This window comes from Camelus bactrianus, chromosome 14, assembly GCF_048773025.1.
Source record: "Camelus bactrianus isolate YW-2024 breed Bactrian camel chromosome 14, ASM4877302v1, whole genome shotgun sequence".
In the NCBI taxonomy this organism is placed as follows: domain Eukaryota; kingdom Metazoa; phylum Chordata; class Mammalia; order Artiodactyla; family Camelidae; genus Camelus; species Camelus bactrianus.
The window spans coordinates 45,459,865-45,479,489 of record NC_133552.1 but is presented as its reverse complement, the minus strand read 5'-3'; the positions used below and the strand labels follow the sequence as shown (position 1 = coordinate 45,479,489).

Genomic DNA, 19,625 nt, shown 5'->3' with positions numbered 1-19,625 from the left:
AATAAGGAATATGCTACAAGATACTGGAACAGTACTCCTAAAAACTGTACAGGTCATCAAAACAAGGAGTTACAAGATGGTGTTTAAGGAACAATTTCAATACAACCTAGTCTATCCTGATCAATGGAATGCCAAGGAGGGGGCGGTAGTGAGAACAGCCCATCCCCAGTGCAGGGGGTACACTGTCTATGGGGAGTTTAAAAACAATAATAAATCTGATTAAATGTTGGTTTGCTTTTTATAATCACATGCACTGGCAATTCTAAACAGATTCACTAATAAAATATTCTTCCTGCTGGACTAGATTCTCCACAGCCACCCTCTCCCTTCCACTGGCAATGCCATTGATCTTGACTAATATAACTGATAAATTTAATTAAATATTGACCGATTTAAAAATAAGGACAAGTTTCTTTTTTCAAAAAGGTGAAATAAAACCTTTAAATAATAACAAGAGAGGAAAAGGAGGCACTGGATAGGTAAAGTGTGCCAAGATCTATCCTTGTCTTCTTCAGGGAGAGGACAGACTGCAACGAGGAATTTAAAAAGGACTATAATTGGAGTGTGAAATTTTTAATGTGATGTAGTGTATACTGGTTTGTTTGCTGATTTGGTTTAATGTGTTTTGCTGATCATTGATTCTGTTAACCTAGCTTTAAATAAAAGGGCCTATATTTGACTTGTTTTTCATCTAATAATTATCATTGCTTGCATTCGAACTTCCTCTTGTCCATCATCCAATCACCAAGGGACCTAAAAAATGTTGCATTTCAGGTACATCCACATTATTATGTCGCTGGAGACTTTGTTCAGTTTGACTTGATGATCAGATAGCCAGGCCTTAACAGAAATCAGTGGCATTTTCTCACATTGAATCTTATTGTACTTTTACACATAGCTTCCTAGCTCAATTTCAGGGGGCAGGGACTGGAGGATTGGAGGGTTCCCTGGACATCGCTGCCTTCCAGTCTCTTACACGAGGGTCAGATTGTTGAAAAGGCATCTTTGGATGGAAAATTACTTTTTCTTTATTTTTCATGGAGGGGTGCTGCATGGTCCAAGTTACGATTTTGCATCTAAGTACAGTTCTGATTTTAAGAAAACCCAGTATCCAAACAATCCAAAACAAGCTAACTAGGTATCAGTTACACACAAAGATGCCTTGATTTACAAAAGGCTTCACCAAAGGTTTTCTTTTAAATAGCCACCTACTCCTTTACACGTTCCTCATTGTGCTTCAGAAAGCTATTTACAAATTTCAGGAGTCTACCTATTTTATAAAGGCGATTTTTAAACAGTAATAACTCTGATGACAAAAAAACTGTTTTTAGGAAAATTGGAAAATATAAAGATCTTAAATATAAAAATCACCTGTAACCCCGGCATTAATAGTCACCATTCGGCTGTATAATTCCTCGCAGTTTTTAAAAACACCTTATGGATACATGACGTATATGAGTACCGTACACCTGCCACGGTCTATACGGTGTGTATTATTAGAGCTGTGCTTTACCCCTAGGGTTACGTGGATAAGGCGTGGCCATCCGAGGCCCCGCCCACGCGCGGAGGTATGTCCGCGACAGCTGCTACTGTTTATCCCTCGGCCCGGAACTAGCTGCGGAGACGCTGCCTGCTTTTCTCTCGCTGCTCCACCTCCCTAAACTTTCCACTTCCACCAGAGTCCCTTAGGCATCTAGCTGCCTCCAGCCCTCCCACCTTCGGCTTCAGGACGAAAAACTCCCTAAAAGCCGCGGTCAACTCTCGGGAGGAAGGCGGCCGACACTTCTGGAACCAGGAGGCAACGCCCCCAGCCGCGCGGGGCGGCAAGCACTCCCGCGTGGGCGCGACCCTCTCCCCTTCACCCCGCACGCTTCCACCGTTCCCCCCGCCCCCGTCCTCCCGGGACGCGCCGCGGCGGGCACGCGCCCGCCCCCCTCGGGGGAGGCGCGCCGGGGAAGCGCGCGGCCGCGAGCCCGGGCGCCATTTTGGGTTGGGTGCCTGGGCTGCGGCGGAAGGGGCCTACGCGGTGGCGGCAGCTCCCTGAAGGTGCCTCTCGCGGCGACCAGGGGTCCCGGGAGAAGGACGAGGACGGCGCGGGACTGAGAAGGAAAGCTTCTCCCTGGGCAGCCGGAGCCGCGGACGTGGAGCCGCGTTGGCGCCCGCCGTGGGACCAGCGCCTCGGATGCGGGCGGAGCGCGGGGGGCAGCGGCGGCGGGAGCGCGAGGCGCGGGGCCTCGGCAGCCTCATGTGAGAGCCGCAGGACCAGCTGCCCCCGGAGCCCTGGGTGGTGTGGGGGGGAAGCCGCCCCCGACAGCAGGTAACGGCCGGGGTTTGGGGACTGGAACCTCGCTGCGGAGGCGGCGGGGCAGGGGAGGGTCGTGGACCTTGGCGGGCGGCGGGGCTGGCAGGGCGGGCGTGGGACGCGGGGTGGCGGGCGGGGGACGCCCCTCGGGAGCGCCGGGCTGGGCGCTAGGCGGGGCGCCCGGACCGCGGAGCCTGCTCGGGGGCGTTGCCCCGCTGTGCCTGCTTCCAAACATGTCAACAAGGCGTGGAGCGTGCGCGGGGGCCGCGTGCAGCCTCCCCGCCACACCGCCGCGCCCGGCGTCCCGCTTGGTTACCCTGAGTGCGGGCTGGTGGGGCTCTTCCAGGCTCTTCCCCGTGTCAGCTGGGGCCCTACACGTAGCTTGAGTAACCAGGCGCAAACAGACTGCCCAGAGTAGGGCGCAGGGGAAGTGTCAGGGAAAGCCAGTCCGTGGAGGTGGCGCAGGGAGGAGGGGACGTCCCGGCCGTGTAGCAAGTGGAAAACTTGGTCAACTTGGATGTGCAGCCTCGCGCCTGTTTTCGGCGAGAGCAGTCCTTTGAGGTGGGGTTGCAGACAAGGATCAGGTAGCAGGTAATCAAATGATTGGCCTGCATCTTCAAGCTAAGAAATGAGATGACTACTGTTATTTTGCTGGTGATGCCGAATCGAATGGCCCAGATCTTTTAATTGGAGTCTTTTTTCTAACACCTCTGAAATATTTATACAAATGCCATCGACTCGCACTTAACTACAAATGACTGCTAAACAAATTTTCACCACCACCCTGTGCTACCGTCTAGTTCTGAGGGCTAATCTCTTCCCCTGTTTTAGTCTTGTACTCCAGCCAGCGAATGCGCATTAATTTTGTTACTAGTCAAAGCAGGACATAAATGGAAAGGAACTGTGATGCCAAAACAGGCTTTTTACAGCTAAATACAAAGAGGCTTTTAAAATGACCACAGCACAGAGTACTAAAAGTAGTCTTCGACTCTTCATATGGTGACCAAGTTGACTGCTCCTTTCAGAATGTATGGAAATGTGAAGAACTAATTCTGTAGCTCCCTGTGCTGCTCAGTCAGTCTGGAATCTTTCCTTATTAGTTTGCTTTTTGACGCTTTGTAGGAATATCAGTCCCTCACCAAATGCTTTGAGTGGCCTAAGTTGCGTAGATGATTTGGGGCCTGGAGAAGTTGCAGTTTGAAGTGAACTGCGGAAAGAGGCCTAGTTTTGGTGCTCTACAAAGTCTCAGAGACGTTAATCGTTCTCTGTACTCCTGTTCAAATGTAAGAGGTGTCTTCACTTTGACAAAGTAGATGAATAGTCCATTAAAGTAAATTCTTTGCAGACTGGTGGATGCTCTGAAATGTTTACCTTTCTCTATAGCAGTTTCATGTGTAAATAGATTTAATTAAATACTCTTGAAAGCAAGGTAAATTTTTGCATGAATAAATGAGATCATCTTGGAAAAAAAGTTTGACATTGAAAATGTTTCTTAGGTGCCCACTATGCTCTTCTATTTTTATGCATAAATAAGGATAATACAGAGACCATTTTTATTGGCGTGTGGTCTTACATTTTTCCTATTGCTTAATATACTGTAATTTTGACATACTAAGGTTATATATGACAATTTACAGAATTTTGTTCAGTTATTTGTAAACTAGTAAGTACTTAAAATATAGTTTCCTGATTGTATAGTCATATATCTAGATCAAGAGATAACCATTCTTCAGTGTTGGATACTTCTTTTTAATATGTCGACTTTTTTCTCCCCTCAACTTGGAAAGGTATTGAAATACACTTTATTTAAAACAGGGCTGCAATAGACAAAAGAAAGTGTCTGTTGTTAGGCTCAGCAAAGTATTAACAAAGATAACTGTGTGAATAAGACTCATTTTTGTTTATATACTTTATTTCTGGCCATGTACTTCAAAAATGAGTCATTACATCTCTAAGTTGAATAGTTCTGGTTTTAGAAGCCTTTTCTCCAGAAACAGAAGATCTGCATTCTGTAATGAGTAGAAATTATAAAGAGGACTTCATTCTTTTTTCAATCTCTGTATCTTGAAATTCTGAGTAGTGTTAGATAGAAGAGAAATTAGAAGCCCTAGGTAGCAAACTCTTTGTTCTTTGACCCAAATTTTATATGCTAAAATTAAAGTAAGCCTTCAGGATAAGTTAAAGCGGAAAAAAATGGGTCATAATGACAGTTATCTGAACCCCTAGTAGAACATTTCTAGGAGAGGTTTTTTGTTTTTGTTTTTGTTTTTTTACATCTAAGATGACATTGTAGATTTTATTACCTTTTCTCTAAACACATTTTAAAACATGTATTCTTAGATTCACAGGTAAGTTTGTCTTCCATAAAACTACCCTCTTGCCATCACCTCTGTCATTCTGTTTTCTCCCTTCCTCTCCCCCTGCTCAATTGTATATACATCATTTACTTCCCTTAACTCATGGTTGGAAGTAGGAGCATTGGGGAATAGGCAGTTTAATTTATCGCACAGATACTAAGACCTCCTGGGCTGACTTTAATGTTATGAAAACCAGGGTCCTCTGCCATTTTCCTCCAGCTCCCAGTCCTCCTTCACAAGTCTTGCTTGCTGCTAGGTAGAGAGTCTGCAGAGACATACTTGGTTAAGAGCCACACATGTGTGCAGCATTTGTCCCACGCAGGAATCAATTCTTACATGTTCATGTGCCCGAAGGGAGTCAGAGCCCCAGGCCATCCTTTGCAAAGAAAAAAGCTGTAACTGTAAATCAAACCATTCCCTGCCGGAGCTGCTCTCCAGAGACAAAGTACTGCAGGTTCTAAACCAAGTGCTCTGCAGGTCCTCTGCAGCGCCTGCAATGCTTATTTTTCCAAATCAATCAAAACAAGACTTTTTTTAATCTGATGATAGCGTAATTCATTGACATTAAAAGAAATGTGTGAAATACAGAGAAGCATATCGGCAAAAAAAAAAAAATTCACCTGTAATTCTACCACTGTTGTTATCATCCCACTGTTATCATAATACTGTATGATATAATCCCACTATTACAGTTACTATGTTAATGTGGTGCATCTGTTTCCAGTGTGTGTTTCTCATACATGAGCTTGTGTTTTCATACTCACTTTCACACACACTTCCATTTTAAAAGAAAACTAGGATCATTCTTTGCCTTCTGGTTGGTAACCTGTTTCTACTATGTCTTGCACTTGAATGTCTTTAATACTGGACTGCTTTCCTGTACCTGAGTTCCACCATCATTGGTATCTCCTTTTAAAAGCCCTAATACTGCTTAATTCTTCACAAGGGCCTCTGTGTGTTTCTGATAGCCCCATTTTACAAACTGAAGCACAGGAAGTTTAAGTAATTTTAGTTCAATGCCACATAACTAGTGAGGGAGCTGGGAATTAAGCCCAGGAAGCTTGATTCCAGAACCCATTCTTTTTAACCACACTACTATTTTGCAACAACAGCAGAGCTATTCTCAGGCAAACAATAGAATGAAGGTAATACAAATACATAGAATAAACACATACCTATCATTCAGAAATACAACTTAGATAAAACATTGCAATAGCAAGTAGTGTGTTGAAGAAGAAAACACATTCCAGACCAAACTGCACTGGAGGGATGAATTTGCTCATTTTAAGCAGAAACTGGGTCTGGCAGTAACAAATGTCACAGGCTACTCAGTGTAGAAATATCTATTGGCTACTTAATTCTGATCCTTTCTGGAGGTTCCTGGTTCTCTTCCTGCCTTGAACTCAGGAACTCAAATATAGTAGGCATCCTTGGTGACTTTTAAGAAATCTTGAGAGTCACTGTAGGTTCTCTTTTATATTATTTTTAGTTGACAACAATTTTTGAAATACAAACTCTTGGTTTAGTTTCAAAATTATGATAAACTTCTTTCCCAAATAATACAGTACAAATACAAATATTTAAAAACACCTGCCCAAGATTAAGTTAGTAAAACGACAGTTGGTCTCTAGTGGCATTTTTCATTATATATTTTTTTGATAGTCTTGAATTAGTGGTTCAGTTCTGCCTGCATGTTTGTGTTTGCTTTTATAAATATATATATACATATCACAGTGAACTTTGGATTTATTTCTGTTGAAAAGTTAAATATGAAAAAAAATGATGCATTTTTCTGCATAGGATGAAACGAGGAATAGGAAGAGATAGTGACCATAATTCATCAGGAGAAGATACTGCAGAGAAATCCAAGAAACTGAGGACTGCAAGTGAGCATTCACAGACTTGTGACTGGGGTAATCTCCTTCAGGACATTGTTCTCCAGGTATTTAAGTATTTGCCTCTTCTTGACCGGGCTCATGCTTCCCAAGTTTGCCGCAACTGGAACCAGGTATTTCACATGCCTGACTTGTGGAGATGTTTTGAATTTGAACTGAATCAGCCAGCTACATCTTATTTGAAAGCTACACATCCAGAGCTGATCAAACAGATTATTAAAAGACATTCAAACCATCTACAGTATGTCAGCTTCAAGGTAATACTTTAAATCCTTCTTTTTAAAAATGAAGCATATTTAGTGATTTTTGTGTTCTAAACCAGTACATCTTCTCATGCCTTTAAACTGTTGCATTTTTAGGGAAAGTACTTCAAGATTTAGATTGTGTACCTTAGAAGCTGTCACAGATAACTATATTGAGCTGAATTATTCCATTTTATTATGAATTTTAATGATTTCTTAAAAGAGCAGAAGCACAAGGTCCTACTGTATAGCACAGGGAACTATATTCAGTCCCTTGTAATAGCTTATAATGAAAAAGAATATGAAAAGAAATATACATACATATATATATGTATACACACACACACACGTAAATGAATCACTGTGCTGTACACCAGAAATCAACACGTCATAAATCAACTATACTTCAATACAAATAAAAAGTAAAAAAAAATTCTCTCCTTTGTTAAAAAGCACTTATTAGCTCACAATATAATATAAATAAAACTACAGCTGGCTTGCCAAAAAAAGGCAGAAGCAACTGTTAAGTAAACATAAATCATATACCAAAGCTGTCATATTGAATTATGAACAAATCTGAGGCAAAAGAAATATACAATAAAATTGAAATGTGGAGATTTTGACTAAAACTTAATTGCTATTTTTATCTAATAGGGACTAAATTTTTCTTATTGCTGGCTTTGTAATATGAGGTCTTTAAAGAAAAAGGAGATATAGAAACTTTATGTAAAAGGTTTAGGTGTGTGTATTTTAGAGAGAAATTTTAAAAGGTACATGGAAGAATGCCAAGGAGAGCTATTTTTGTTTCTTTTCATTGCCAGCAGGGACGTGTTGGAAGTTAGGCAGGCAGTGGTGAGATAAATGAAGTGGGGTGATTTTTTTGAGATGTCAGAATAGTTTAAGGAATGACAGTGGTTTGTATGAGTACAGAAGCTTGGAATGTTTTGTTTTGAGGATGAATAATGAAATGTGGGCATGTTTACTAAATCCTTAACACACCTGATAATCATTGTTAAAAAGTAACACGTGAAAAGCTGATTTCCCCATATGTAGCTGTTGTTAAACAGGCCAAGTTAAACCCAGATAAAACAGTGTCTCTTAACCCAGAGATCCTTGCCAAAACTGAAGTCTTGTCTGCTTCCAAGACCATCCTTCCTTCTTTTATGGAGATTACCTGTTTATTCTCCTGTATGTGTCCAGGAGAAAGCTGAGGAATGGCTGGGTGTATTATGGCCCTTTTCCCAGAAAACATGAAGAAAGGCACTTGGGACACTGAGTGTAGGATTGCTAGGTTTAGCAAATAAAAACACAGGATGCCTAGTTAAATTTGAATTTCAGATAATCAGTGGATAATTTTTAGTATAAATATGTCCCATTGGACGTCTTGTATATGTGGCAACCCTCACGTATTGTCCCTCTCCCACCTGCCCATGAGGAAACCTGAAGAGCCTTCCCCTTTGGTTTCAGTCATCTTTGAGTTGTCTGAGTGTTCTAATGGTAAATCCTATAAAAAGATGACTGATGCATTAATCTCTTAGGTCTAAAGGCCAATTCCAATTGGTGGATTGGCTGGGTCAGTTAGCCTGTGACACAATTCAGCTGTATCCAACTTGTATGACCTTCACAAAACCATTTGTCCTTTAAGTTTGAACATGTTTATTAGAGATTGTATATTTTCCGAGGAAATAATTTCTCATTTGCAGAAAGAGCCACATCCCAGAGTTCTTCTGGGCTCTCCTGATAATATTTGTGTTTAACTCATCACTGACTATAGGCCAAAGAGGCTTGTAATCGGAGTTATTAGTGTAGAACAGTGGTTCCCAAAGTTTATGTGCATCAGAAACTCCTAGGGTGCTTATTAAAGCAAAGATTGCTGGGTGTCAGCCCCAGAGTTTCTGATTCAGGTGGTCTGAATTGAGCATGAGAATCTGCATTTCTGACAAATTCCCAGATATTGTCAGTGCTGCTGACCCGGAACCACAGCAGTTCTCAAAAGAACCACTGGTGTCGAGAAACTTAGCCTAAGGGTAATGTTATAAATAGCTCTGAAACTGTAATATAAGTCAGTACATCCGTATTACAAGTTCCTCAGAACATTTTGGGGTTAAGGTAATGTACATCAATCTGGAAGTTAAAGTGATGATACTGTTTTTAACAACTTTGTTAAAGATGCCTTTTAGCCCAGGGAACAACTTCCTTTTTGATAGACGAGCTCCCTCTTAACTCCTTAAGGGTGTTTTGGCCATATTACCCTTCCCCTAGGAAATGTCTCTGCAGAAGAAGTACAGCCACTTCTCATTTGGTTCCAATTTTCATGCTTGACTAGTTGGAGGCCCTCATTTTACTTCACATTCATCTTTCTATTAATAACGTTGATGGTGAAGTACCAGGTTGTGATTCACCTGAACCTTCTGGAGAAATATTTGTTCGGTTTATTTTGAAACATTTGTACCATAGACACTGTACCTTCTGATCTGATCCACTATCAAATACAGAATTATTTTTCAAAGATTATAAATTCATGTTTCCATTAGGTTATATAGTCAGGCTTGAAATAAATAAGCTTAAAAGCCAAGTCCTTTCAACATTAAATATATAACCTATCATAATGAAAGTTAAGTCTTGATAATTGCCCTTACAGTTTTTCAGGGGGATTCAGAAAAGGCCGACATCATATGTAAGGGTAGTTGATTGAAAGGATAAATATTAAATCTTTAAATTATAATGGAATAAACTAATGACTGTGTTTCCTGCCTTTTTGAAGTTAAAAAATACACAGAGAAATGTGACCGTATGCATGCATAAAGGATGTTGTATTTTCCCAGGTGGACAGCAGCAAAGAGTCAGCTGAAGCAGCTTGTGATATATTATCACAGCTTGTGAATTGCTCTTTAAAAACACTTGGACTTATTTCAACTGCTCGGCCAAGCTTTATGGATTTACCAAAGGTATCTGCTGGTTTTGTTTTATTAGCTGTTAATGAGAAATCCAGTGGAACCCTTACCCACTTCTTGCACTGATAGTGAGGGTATGAGAAAAGTACTATATAGAATGGAAAACCAGTGCCTGTTTAGAATGTTAAGTTATGTGATTTTTTAGAGAGCTTTTCTTTTTTTCCATCACCTTGTGCTTCTTATGGGTAATGTTAAATGAATGAATTTGCAGAGGATTCTGTAGGAAGTACTAAAAGAGACTGACTAAAATTGAGAAATAAGTATATTAGAAAAAGGACAGGATACATGCTCCGTTTTGGACTTTCAGAGCAAATTGGTGAAATTATAATCAAAGAAAAGTAAACAGTGCCAGTATTGAGAGCAGGTATAGCCTGCTTGTAATATCTTCTGGTGAGTGTATAAAGGTTTATTCTTCAGCAGAGTTGGTACAGCTTGGATTAATTTACAGATTTTACTTACAGAAAACTTCTTTGGTGAAGAGTTAACTATTTATATTTCTATATATGTTCTAACATGATCCTGCATGTCATTAGAGATAGTCTAATAACTATTCTCTTAAAATAAAAAAAATAAGTATGTGGTTTTTAAAAAGGCAACTGATAAAGCCCCCGAGTATGTTCGCTAACGTTCAGTAGGTTAGTATCCAGCAATAATTTGTAAAGTTTTTTCAGAGCTCAAATACAGGCATGCCTTTAAACACCTAACTGTTCAACTGATAGGATGATTCAGGAGGGAGTACAGGCAGCCCTCCCTTCAGGTGCTGCGCTGTTGCAGCGCTTCCCAGTAATGCGTTTTTGCAAATTGCTTATATGAAAACCCGTCAATTCTCATTTGTAAAAACTGAAACTTTTTTTTTTTTTCGCTTTTCAGTCTCACTTTATCTCTGCACTGACAGTTGTGTTTGTAAACTCCAAATCCTTGTCCTCACTTAAGATAGATGACACCCCAGTAGATGATCCATCCCTCAAAGTACTAGTGGCCAACAACAGTGATACACTCAAGCTGCTGAAGATGAGCAGCTGTCCTCACGTCTCTCCAGCAGGTATGTTGCAGTTTTTGCCAGCTAATTTTAGTAAAATGTATTGATGTATTTATCAAAGTAGGGGGAACTATGATCATTAACTTTGAAGGTGGGTTAATAGGATTATTTCCTATTCCATAAAATGTTTTTGATGTCATAATACAATAGTGTAAATTTTGTAGCATTCCTAGTCTAGACACTTACTTTCAATTTATTTTCTAATCTTATTTGGCAATTTATGTCCAGCCTGTGCTAGAAAATGCATAAATTTAAAAAATGAATGACACCTGTGCAGTCTGCCTGAGGTGCCCCTTTCGGTAAAATAGAATTTTCTCTAATTGTGGCTGAGCTAACAGGGTAGGTTTTGAGTCAGAGCAACCTCACAGTTGCTTTTTTCTGACTATGTAGAGGGAGAATAGTTGTGCTGAAGTCGTTGCCTTACATTTTGCAAGATAATGCTGTTTCTAAGTTGAATTTTGGAGCTAAGAGCCCATCAAATGGAGGAGTAGCGTTACAAAAGCTCTTTCCAGCTTCTCATACAGAATTTTCTAAGTATTACTACAGTACTCAGTTTGAGATCATTTAGCCTCCAAGTGGTTTGTATTTTTTTTTTTTTTTTTTGGCGGGGGTAGGTAATCAGGTTTATTTATTTTTTATTTATTTTTTTAGAGGAGGTACTGGGGATTGAACCCAGGACCTCATGCTTGCTAAGCATGCGCTCTACTGCTTGACCTATCCCCTCCCCCAAGTGGTTTGTATTGTGGAACAAGTATAAACCCCATACTTTGTCTTGGTCTGATGCCTTACTCCTGATTCACCCTCCCAACACTCTGGCTGTATTATTTGGGAGACCTGTTTTGATCTCTTTACAAAACATTTCCCACCTTGTCACCGTAACTGAAGCCTGGCCTTTCCCCAAGAGAATGATTCCCTCTAGGATGGAGAGCACTTGCTGTCCTCCCACGTCTCCCACACGGAGGGGCTGGTGATGGCAATGGCAAGGTCTGTTGCAGTACTTTCCTAATTTTTTCTGCCACTTCTAAATCATCACTGAAGGTGATAATTTAAATGAAATAGAAGTTAAGAAGAATGGGTTTTGCAGTTCCTTCTTCTGTGACCTTGGTCACAGTTTACCATCTACTGTATAGGTTTCCTATGAGTAAGGTCCATATTTCATAGCTTCATGGGGTCCAAAGTTCTTTGTGTCCTGACCTCTACCTGTCTCTGTAATCTTGTTTGCTTTTCATTCACGTGCAGCTTTTATTTGAGCCCTGTGTAATGACAGTTCTTTGTACATGTGTAAGGTCAGTACACTGTATCTTGTGGAACACCTTAAAAAATTTTTTTTTCACTTCATCTGGCTAACTCCAATCCGGCCTTCAAAATTCAGTTCGTGTTCTGATTTTGTTCCTGTTTCCTCCTCTCTGGTTTAGACCCCCACCTGCTGTTTCCATAGCATTCTGAATGTAACCTGCAGCACTTAACCACACTGTATGGGAGCCTTTGGGTCTCTGGTTTCTCTGTGAAACTGTGCGGTCATTCTGGGACAGCCCATGTTCATCTATTTTTGTTAAATATCTACATCAATTCTCAGTACAGTATGAGCTTGTTTGGTCTTACCAAGCTTTAATGGTTTCCAGACTAGTTGTTTAGGAAGGGAAGAAAAAGAGCACTTGTAATACTTTTTAATTTAGGAGTATAAACATACAGAATTTTTATTTGAAATAACTTGTGTATTTTCTTTCCATCCATATTTTGCATATTTAGACAGTGTCTTTCTCTAAGTTGAAATTAAGGACTATTTTCTATTCTGCTTTCTTCACGAAACATTTTTATCAAGCTTTTTTCCCATTTCATGTAGTCCTTATAATTGTCTATATTACTGGACCTCTAAGCATCATTTGACATTAGTTACTGTTACTGATTTTCACTCTTCCTCTCTTAAGTGTCCCTACTGTTTCCTTTGCTAGTTTCTCTTTTTATTCCTTAAATTTTGGTGTTTCACTGTGTTTTGTACTGGGTTCTTTATTGTTTTACTCTGTAAACTCAGTGGGCTGTGTCATCATCATCAGTGGCTTCAGTTTTGTTCTGTATGTTAACACCTCCTACTTTTAGTGTTTCTGAAGCTCCAGAGCTGTGTTGAGATGCCAGTGGCCCACTGCCTGTAGAATGTCTCACTTGTACTTCAGACTAATGAACTTTGTTTTCCCCCTATTGAAATCCCTTGCTTCTCCCTTTTTACTGTTTCAGTAAATGGCACCACCCATTTGGTTGTCAAGGACCTGACAGACACCCTTGATTCCTCCTTCCCTTACTTTCTACATCTCTTTAGTCACTGATGTCTAGTGAGTCCATCACTGAAATATGCTTTGAATCTGTATGCTGTGGACTGAATGTTAGTGGTGGTCTCCTCCACCCCTCACCCCCTGCCCCAGTTCACATGTTGAACCCCTAACCCCCAGTGTAATGGTCTTTGGAAGTGGGTTGGGAGGTAAGTGGGTCATAAGGGTGGATGAGTGTCCTTATAAGAAGGAATAGGAAAGATGATCTGGTTTCTGTTTCTGCCATGTGAGGACACAGCAAGAAGGGTGGCCATCCACAAGCTAGGAAGAGTTCTGGCCCTCGCCAGAACCCAGAACCCAGCATTTCTGGCACCCTGAGCTCGGACTTCAAGCCTCCAGAATTGAGAAAAATATTTATAGTTAAAGCCACTCAGTCTGTGGTATTCTGTTAAGCAGCCAAAACTAACATAGTCTGCCTTTCTTCTTCACTCTGGTGTGGCCTGTAATCTTTGTGAGTACCCTTTTAACTGATTTCCTGACATGCAGCTTTGCTCTTCTCTAACTTGATTTCCATGCTACAGCCAGAGTAATCTTCCTCAAATATAAATCTGATTTTTTTCCCCCTCCAGTTTGCTTCATAACTTCTCACTATACTTTAGATGAGATCCAAACTCCTTACTGAGGCTGACAAAGTCCCATAGTTGCCTGGTCCTGGTCTCTTGGACTTCAGCCTTACATACTGTGTGTTGAGCACCCTTCATTTCTGAGAACGCTTGTGTTTTCTTCCATGTCTGAGTGTTCCCACAGGAAATTCTTTTCACTCTCCCTTTCCACTTTTGCGCTAGCTTGGTCTTTCTAATTCTGTAGGTCTGTGTTAGTTCTGGAAATTCCTCCTTGATTCCCTTGTTACGACTCCAGGAGCATTCTTGTTTAATTATCTGCTGGCTAGCTTCTGTTAGGATAAGGCTATCTTGTTCCTGTTGACATCCTACCACAAAAGGTTAACGTAAAAGACACTCATTAATTATCAGCGGAACTAATGAACATTTAGCTACTTAGTTTTCTGTCTTGTTGATAAGCCAACATTTGCCTCATAGTTCTTCTACGGTTGAATACATAACTTGTTTCCACATATTTGCTGTGATTTAAAAAGTGAACTATTTTGGCAGATAGTTTGCTTCTGTTAATTTCTTCCTCTGGGCAAATTATTAAGAAGTGGGAGAAGTAGGTCAAAGGGTTTGGATTTTTTTTTATGCTTCTTGCTGTATTTTTTCCAAAATGAATTTTATGAACCATACACCACCAACAATGGATTTCTATACCAGTTTTCTAACAGCTTTATTGCAATATAATTCATATATCATACTGTTGACAATTTCCTGACTTTTAATGTATTGACAGAGTAGTATCTCCATCACTGCAGTCAGTTTTAGAACACTTTTACTATCCCAAAAAGACACAGTGTACCTCTTAGCTGTCACCACTCCCCAAACCCTCATTCCAGCCAGCCCTAGGCAGTCACTGATCTACATTATGACGCTGTTGACGTTCTGGTAAATGGAATTATGTGTGGTCCTTTGTGACTGGCTTCTTTCACTTAGCATTATGTTTTCGAGGTTCGTCCATGTTGTAGCATGTATCAATATTTCATTTTCTTTTATTAACAAATGATATTCCATTGTATGGGTAATACCACATTTAACTGTTGATCAGTTGATGGATATTTGGGTTGTTTCCACCTTTGGTCTACAATGATTAATGCTGCTTTGAAAATTACATGCAAGTTTTTGTGTGGATGTATGGCTTACTTTCTCTTGGATGTATAACTAGGAGTGGAATTGCTGAATCATAGTTAACTCTGTTTAAGCATTTGATGAACTGCTAGACTGGTTTCCAAAGCAGCTCACCATTTTATACTTTCACTAGCGGTGTATGAGAGTTCCAACTTTTCCACATCGTCATCAACCCTATTTGTCTTTGTGATTATAGCCATCTTAGTAAATACGAACTGGTATCTTACTGTGAGTTTGATTTGTATTTTCTTGATGACTCAAAATGTCTTTTCACATGCTTACTCACCATTTGTATATCTTCCTTGGGGAGATGTCTACTCAGATCCTTTGCCTATGTTTTATTTAGGTTATTTGTCTTTTTATTACTGAGTTAATAATAATTTACCAGTTTTAGCTTTGTCACTATTTTCCGTTAAGTATTTAAACACTTGTAACTGTGTGTTAGTTTTCTATTGCTGCATAACAACTACAAGTTTAGCAGCTTAAGCCATCACCCATTTATTAGCACCTTGGTTTTATAGGGTTAGAGCTGGAGGCTTGGCTTAGCGGGCGTCCCTGCTTGCTTAGCCAGAGAAGCTCTGAATCTGACTTCTGCAGCTTATGCAGCCAACCAGGGAAAACTGCTTTGATAGGGCTCTTGAGATTAGATTAGGATCACCTGGATGATCTATTTTAAAGCTAACTGTGCTATCTATAGCATAACATAATCATGGGAGTGATCGTCTTATCACGTTGTCAGGTCCCAGAGGTTAAGGTGTGGAATCTTGGGGACAATCTGAGAATTAATGCCAGCCACACCTGTCTTAGTAGTTACTAAATGACATTCAAAGTTTCTTTTATTTGCATCTTTGGTTACCGTTTCCCACGTGTTTGTTTTCTTTTTATATCAGACTTTATGAGATTGTGAAGAACAGAGATGTGTACAGGTTACCTTGGATGATCAGAGTTTATTTTCAAAGTGTATACATGTACCTTGTGGAGAACAGAAACTTTGCAGGGGCTAAACAGTAAAGCACGGGTGTCTTTTAACTCCCTCTTCTGGTGACTCATACTGGTGATTCAGTTTCTCTCTTCACTGATTCTGTTGCCTGTATTCTGCTAATAAAGTTTCGGCTGATTGGTGACCTGGGTCTTGTCACTTCATGTGCAGTAGGCGAGCGCATGAACGTTTAAGTCATTCAGTCTATTTAAATTCCAGCTTTGCTGTCTTTAGCTAGCTGCCTCAACTTCAAAATAGAAAATTATTTTTCTAGATTTTTTTGAGTATTTGTTGGATAGCATATCTAGTACCTGACATATTATACTTGTACAATAAGTAGTAGATAATACGATGTATGTTTTGTTACTCCTATCCTTGTTTCTAAATACAGGAAAGAAATGGTTTAAGTGAGTCATTTATCAAGTATCACGGTGTCTTTTTGGGGCAGAGTTCTTACACTAGGCCACTTCAGAGATCTGATACTGACCTTTGGTAGAAGCTGGTGCTGCTAGGGGTTTTGGGCAGTTTTGAAGCATAGTGCCCTAAGTATAAGGAACTATTTAAGGAATTGCTTTTTTGAGTATGAAAGAGCTCTAAAAGTCATAATGTATATTTCCATTAATGTGAATTAAGTAGTTATCTTTTGCCTCATTTATCTAGTGATATCTTGGTACTTTTTTCTTAGAAATTTGATAAGCTTACTGTATTATTATTATTAGCAGTTAAACTATTTGCTTATTTGATGGAAATCTTTTTAATCTTCCGAATTTTTATTTAGTTACATAAATCATATTTTATATGGTTTTACCTTATTGTTTTAATTAGGATTAGGTTTTGAATTTCAAAAAATGTCTTAGCCTCTGTTGTAATGATCATGTAATTTTTCTTGCCTAACTTATAAATTTAGTATTAGTAATCATTTTTTTTAATATGACATTGTCCATGCATTACTAGGATAAATCTTAGACATGGTATATTTTTAAATGACAGTTACTAACTTATGATTTTTCTGAATTGATAAGTTACTTTCATTTCTTTTAAGGTATCGGATTTAGAATTGGTCTCATTTTCTTACAGACTTAGTAATAGATTTTTAAATGTGTGTGACTTTCTGCTGGTTCAGTCAAATTCAACTAAATTTTAAGCTGTGTAGCTTTGAAGTAAGGGAAGTGTAGTAAAATTATGTTGTGGGACATGTACTTGATTAAATTTTTGAACAGATGATGAACTTGAATAAAACTCTATAAATAGGTCTTTTTTTCTTCCAAGGTATCCTTTGTGTAGCTGATCAGTGTCACGGCTTACGTGAACTGGCCCTGAATTACCACTTGTTAAGTGATGAACTGCTGCTTGCTTTATCTTCTGAAAAACACGTTCGCTTAGAACATTTGCGCATAGATGTGGTCAGTGAGAATCCTGGACAGACTCACTTCCATACTATTCAGAAGAGCAGCTGGGATGCTTTCATCAGACATTCACCCAAAGTGAACCTAGTGATGTATTTTTTTTTATATGAAGAGGAATTTGATCCATTCTTTCGGTATGAAATACCTGCCACCCATCTTTACTTTGGGAGATCAGTAAGCAAAGATGTGCTTGGCCGTGTGGGAATGACATGCCCCAGGCTAGTGGAACTAGTCGTGTGTGCTAACGGATTACGGCCGCTTGATGAAGAATTAATTCGCATTGCAGAACGTTGCAAAAATTTGTCAGCTATTGGACTAGGGGAATGCGAGGTCTCCTGTAGTGCCTTTGTTGAGTTTGTGAAGATGTGCGGTGGCCGCCTGTCTCAGTTATCCATTATGGAAGAGGTACTAGTTCCTGACCAAAAGTATAGTCTGGAGCAGATTCATTGGGAAGTGTCTAAGCACCTCGGCAGAGTGTGGTTTCCAGACATGATGCCCACTTGGTAAAGACCAAATGACGTAGGACATAATGAATACAGCACCTTAACTTTTAGCATATTGTATTATGGTAAGTTTATTTCTTGTAGGTCTGATGTAATTCTACTATTTTGTGGCACAGAAATTTGATACCTTTATTGAGTATATAAGGATTGTTTTTTGGAAGACCCATGGACCAGTTTTGGTCAGAAAACTGTTTCTTCAGCCTAATAGCAGTCAAATCTCAGAAGATTTAAAAAAGTGATTCAGATCTGAAAGTAATAACTAGTAATAAAGATTAAACATTTTACAGTCTGAAGGAAGCAAAATATATAGTGAGTACTAATAGGTTTTCTAAACTGTTATGGTTCTCTATGCAGTTTTCAAAAATGTAAACTTGACATTTTAGGGTCTTCAGTTATACATACACCTGTTATAAGGTGTTTAATATAGCTCAGGAAAGTGAGCATTTTGTGGGAAAAATGTAGGGTATACCATATTTAATGAAAAAGATTGATTGTTCTAAAATGTTACAAAGCTGTTTAAAGAGGTATATATAATTAATTGGAACACTTAAAGAAAGCTGATAAATGTCATATGATGGTTATTATAGAAGGATACTGAACAGAGCCAAGATCAAATTAAAAGAAAATACATGGAAGGGAGGCAGTGTTTAGCTTTGTATAAACTTTCAGATTGCTCTATAATCTGCTAAACTATATCAGTTATTTTCTGTGACACATTACTATGTATGTGGCACTTTGGGCATCATATGTAAAGTAAGGAATGCTTTACCAATTCTCCTTGGGTTCATTTTGGTTAAACTAGTTTTGAAGTATTGTACAATAATTGAAATGAGAAGTTTACCTATTTTAAAAAGCCAAATTGAAATAACGGTAGAACTTTAAACCGTTCATAAATTGTTTTCATGAAAGAATATTAGTCTCCAGTGAATTTTAGTGATGGCTCATTTTTACATTTTGGAATTACATAGTTACATAAGTAGAATTTTTAAAAATCATAAAAGGAGCACCAGTGTACAGTTCAGCATAAATAGTAATTTTAAGAGTATATATTTAAGTTCATAATCATATTTTTGAGTAAATATTGCTCAGTGGACTGGAAAACTTTAATAGAAAAATGTCTGCAGTTTTATGATAATTTGGTTAAACTGATATATTATTTAAGTTAGGTAGTATTTTTATTACTTTCATATGAATAAAGGTAATCCATACATTGTAGAATCTGTAAAAAAAAAAAAAACATTGAGTTTTGGGCCATATTTAGTTTTTAGATATTATATAAAATTTGATTCTTAGCACTAGTGCTGGCAGATATTAGCCTCCTAAGGGAGATCAGAAATGACGTACCCCCAGTGGAATATATTAACGCTGGAAACTTGGAAAGCAGTTTGGTAGATACAGAAGCTAAGAGTCTCATGGGTCTAATCTGTTTTTAAAATAGATTACCTTCCTAAGAATAAAGTAAAATGTGATTTTCTACATAATTTATGTTTTCAAAAGTGATGGTATTCTGGCCACAAATATATAGAAAAAAGGCTGATCCAGATGTGGAAATCAAAAGCAATTATTGTAATATTCCTCCCTCTTACTGAATAGTAAAATGTTCTGCTTGTACAAGAAATACCTGTTTGTGGATGAAGCTTTTTTTTCCTGGAACAACTTTGGAAAATGGGTTGACAGTACATAATCAGTTCTACTAACCAAAGCTTTATTTGGAAATTTACTTTTTTGTACAAATTGAATTATATAATGCTTGAAATACTTTTAGTCACTTTATAAGCAAAATGCATAGCTCTTAATATGTTTATACTGTAAAGTATATGTTAAATGCTTTTATCAATCTGAGAATAAAGATGCCTACTAATGCTGTTGTATTACTAGTTTTTTAAAACTA

At 38.9% G+C, this 19,625-nt stretch overlaps 1 protein-coding gene across 2 annotated transcripts; it reads left to right on the top strand.

Annotated features, from left to right (window-relative positions):
- Positions 1–1,762: 1,762 nt before the first annotated feature.
- FBXL3 (F-box and leucine rich repeat protein 3) lies at positions 1,763–19,598 on the top strand. Of its 2 annotated transcripts, none has more exons than XM_074378362.1 (5): positions 1,763–2,317; positions 6,460–6,811; positions 9,622–9,744; positions 10,621–10,792; positions 17,095–19,598. In XM_074378362.1, exons 2-5 carry the CDS (start codon positions 6,461–6,463, stop codon positions 17,736–17,738), a joined length of 1,290 nt encoding a protein of 429 aa, XP_074234463.1. In that variant the 5' UTR covers positions 1,763–2,317; position 6,460; the 3' UTR covers positions 17,739–19,598. The 2 variants fall into 2 exon arrangements, with proteins under 2 accessions (XP_074234463.1, XP_074234462.1); XM_074378361.1 differs by lacking the exon at positions 1,763–2,317 and adding an exon at positions 2,385–3,585.
- Positions 19,599–19,625: the final 27 nt, after the last annotated feature.

Excerpts from the sequence above, each read along its gene's own strand:
- FBXL3 (XM_074378361.1), top strand. Across the intron at positions 6,812-9,621 it reads TACAGTATGTCAGCTTCAAG|GTGGACAGCAGCAAAGAGTC; the intron begins GTAATACTTTAA and ends GTATTTTCCCAG. Across the intron at positions 10,793-17,094 it reads TCCTCACGTCTCTCCAGCAG|GTATCCTTTGTGTAGCTGAT; the intron begins GTATGTTGCAGT and ends TTTTCTTCCAAG.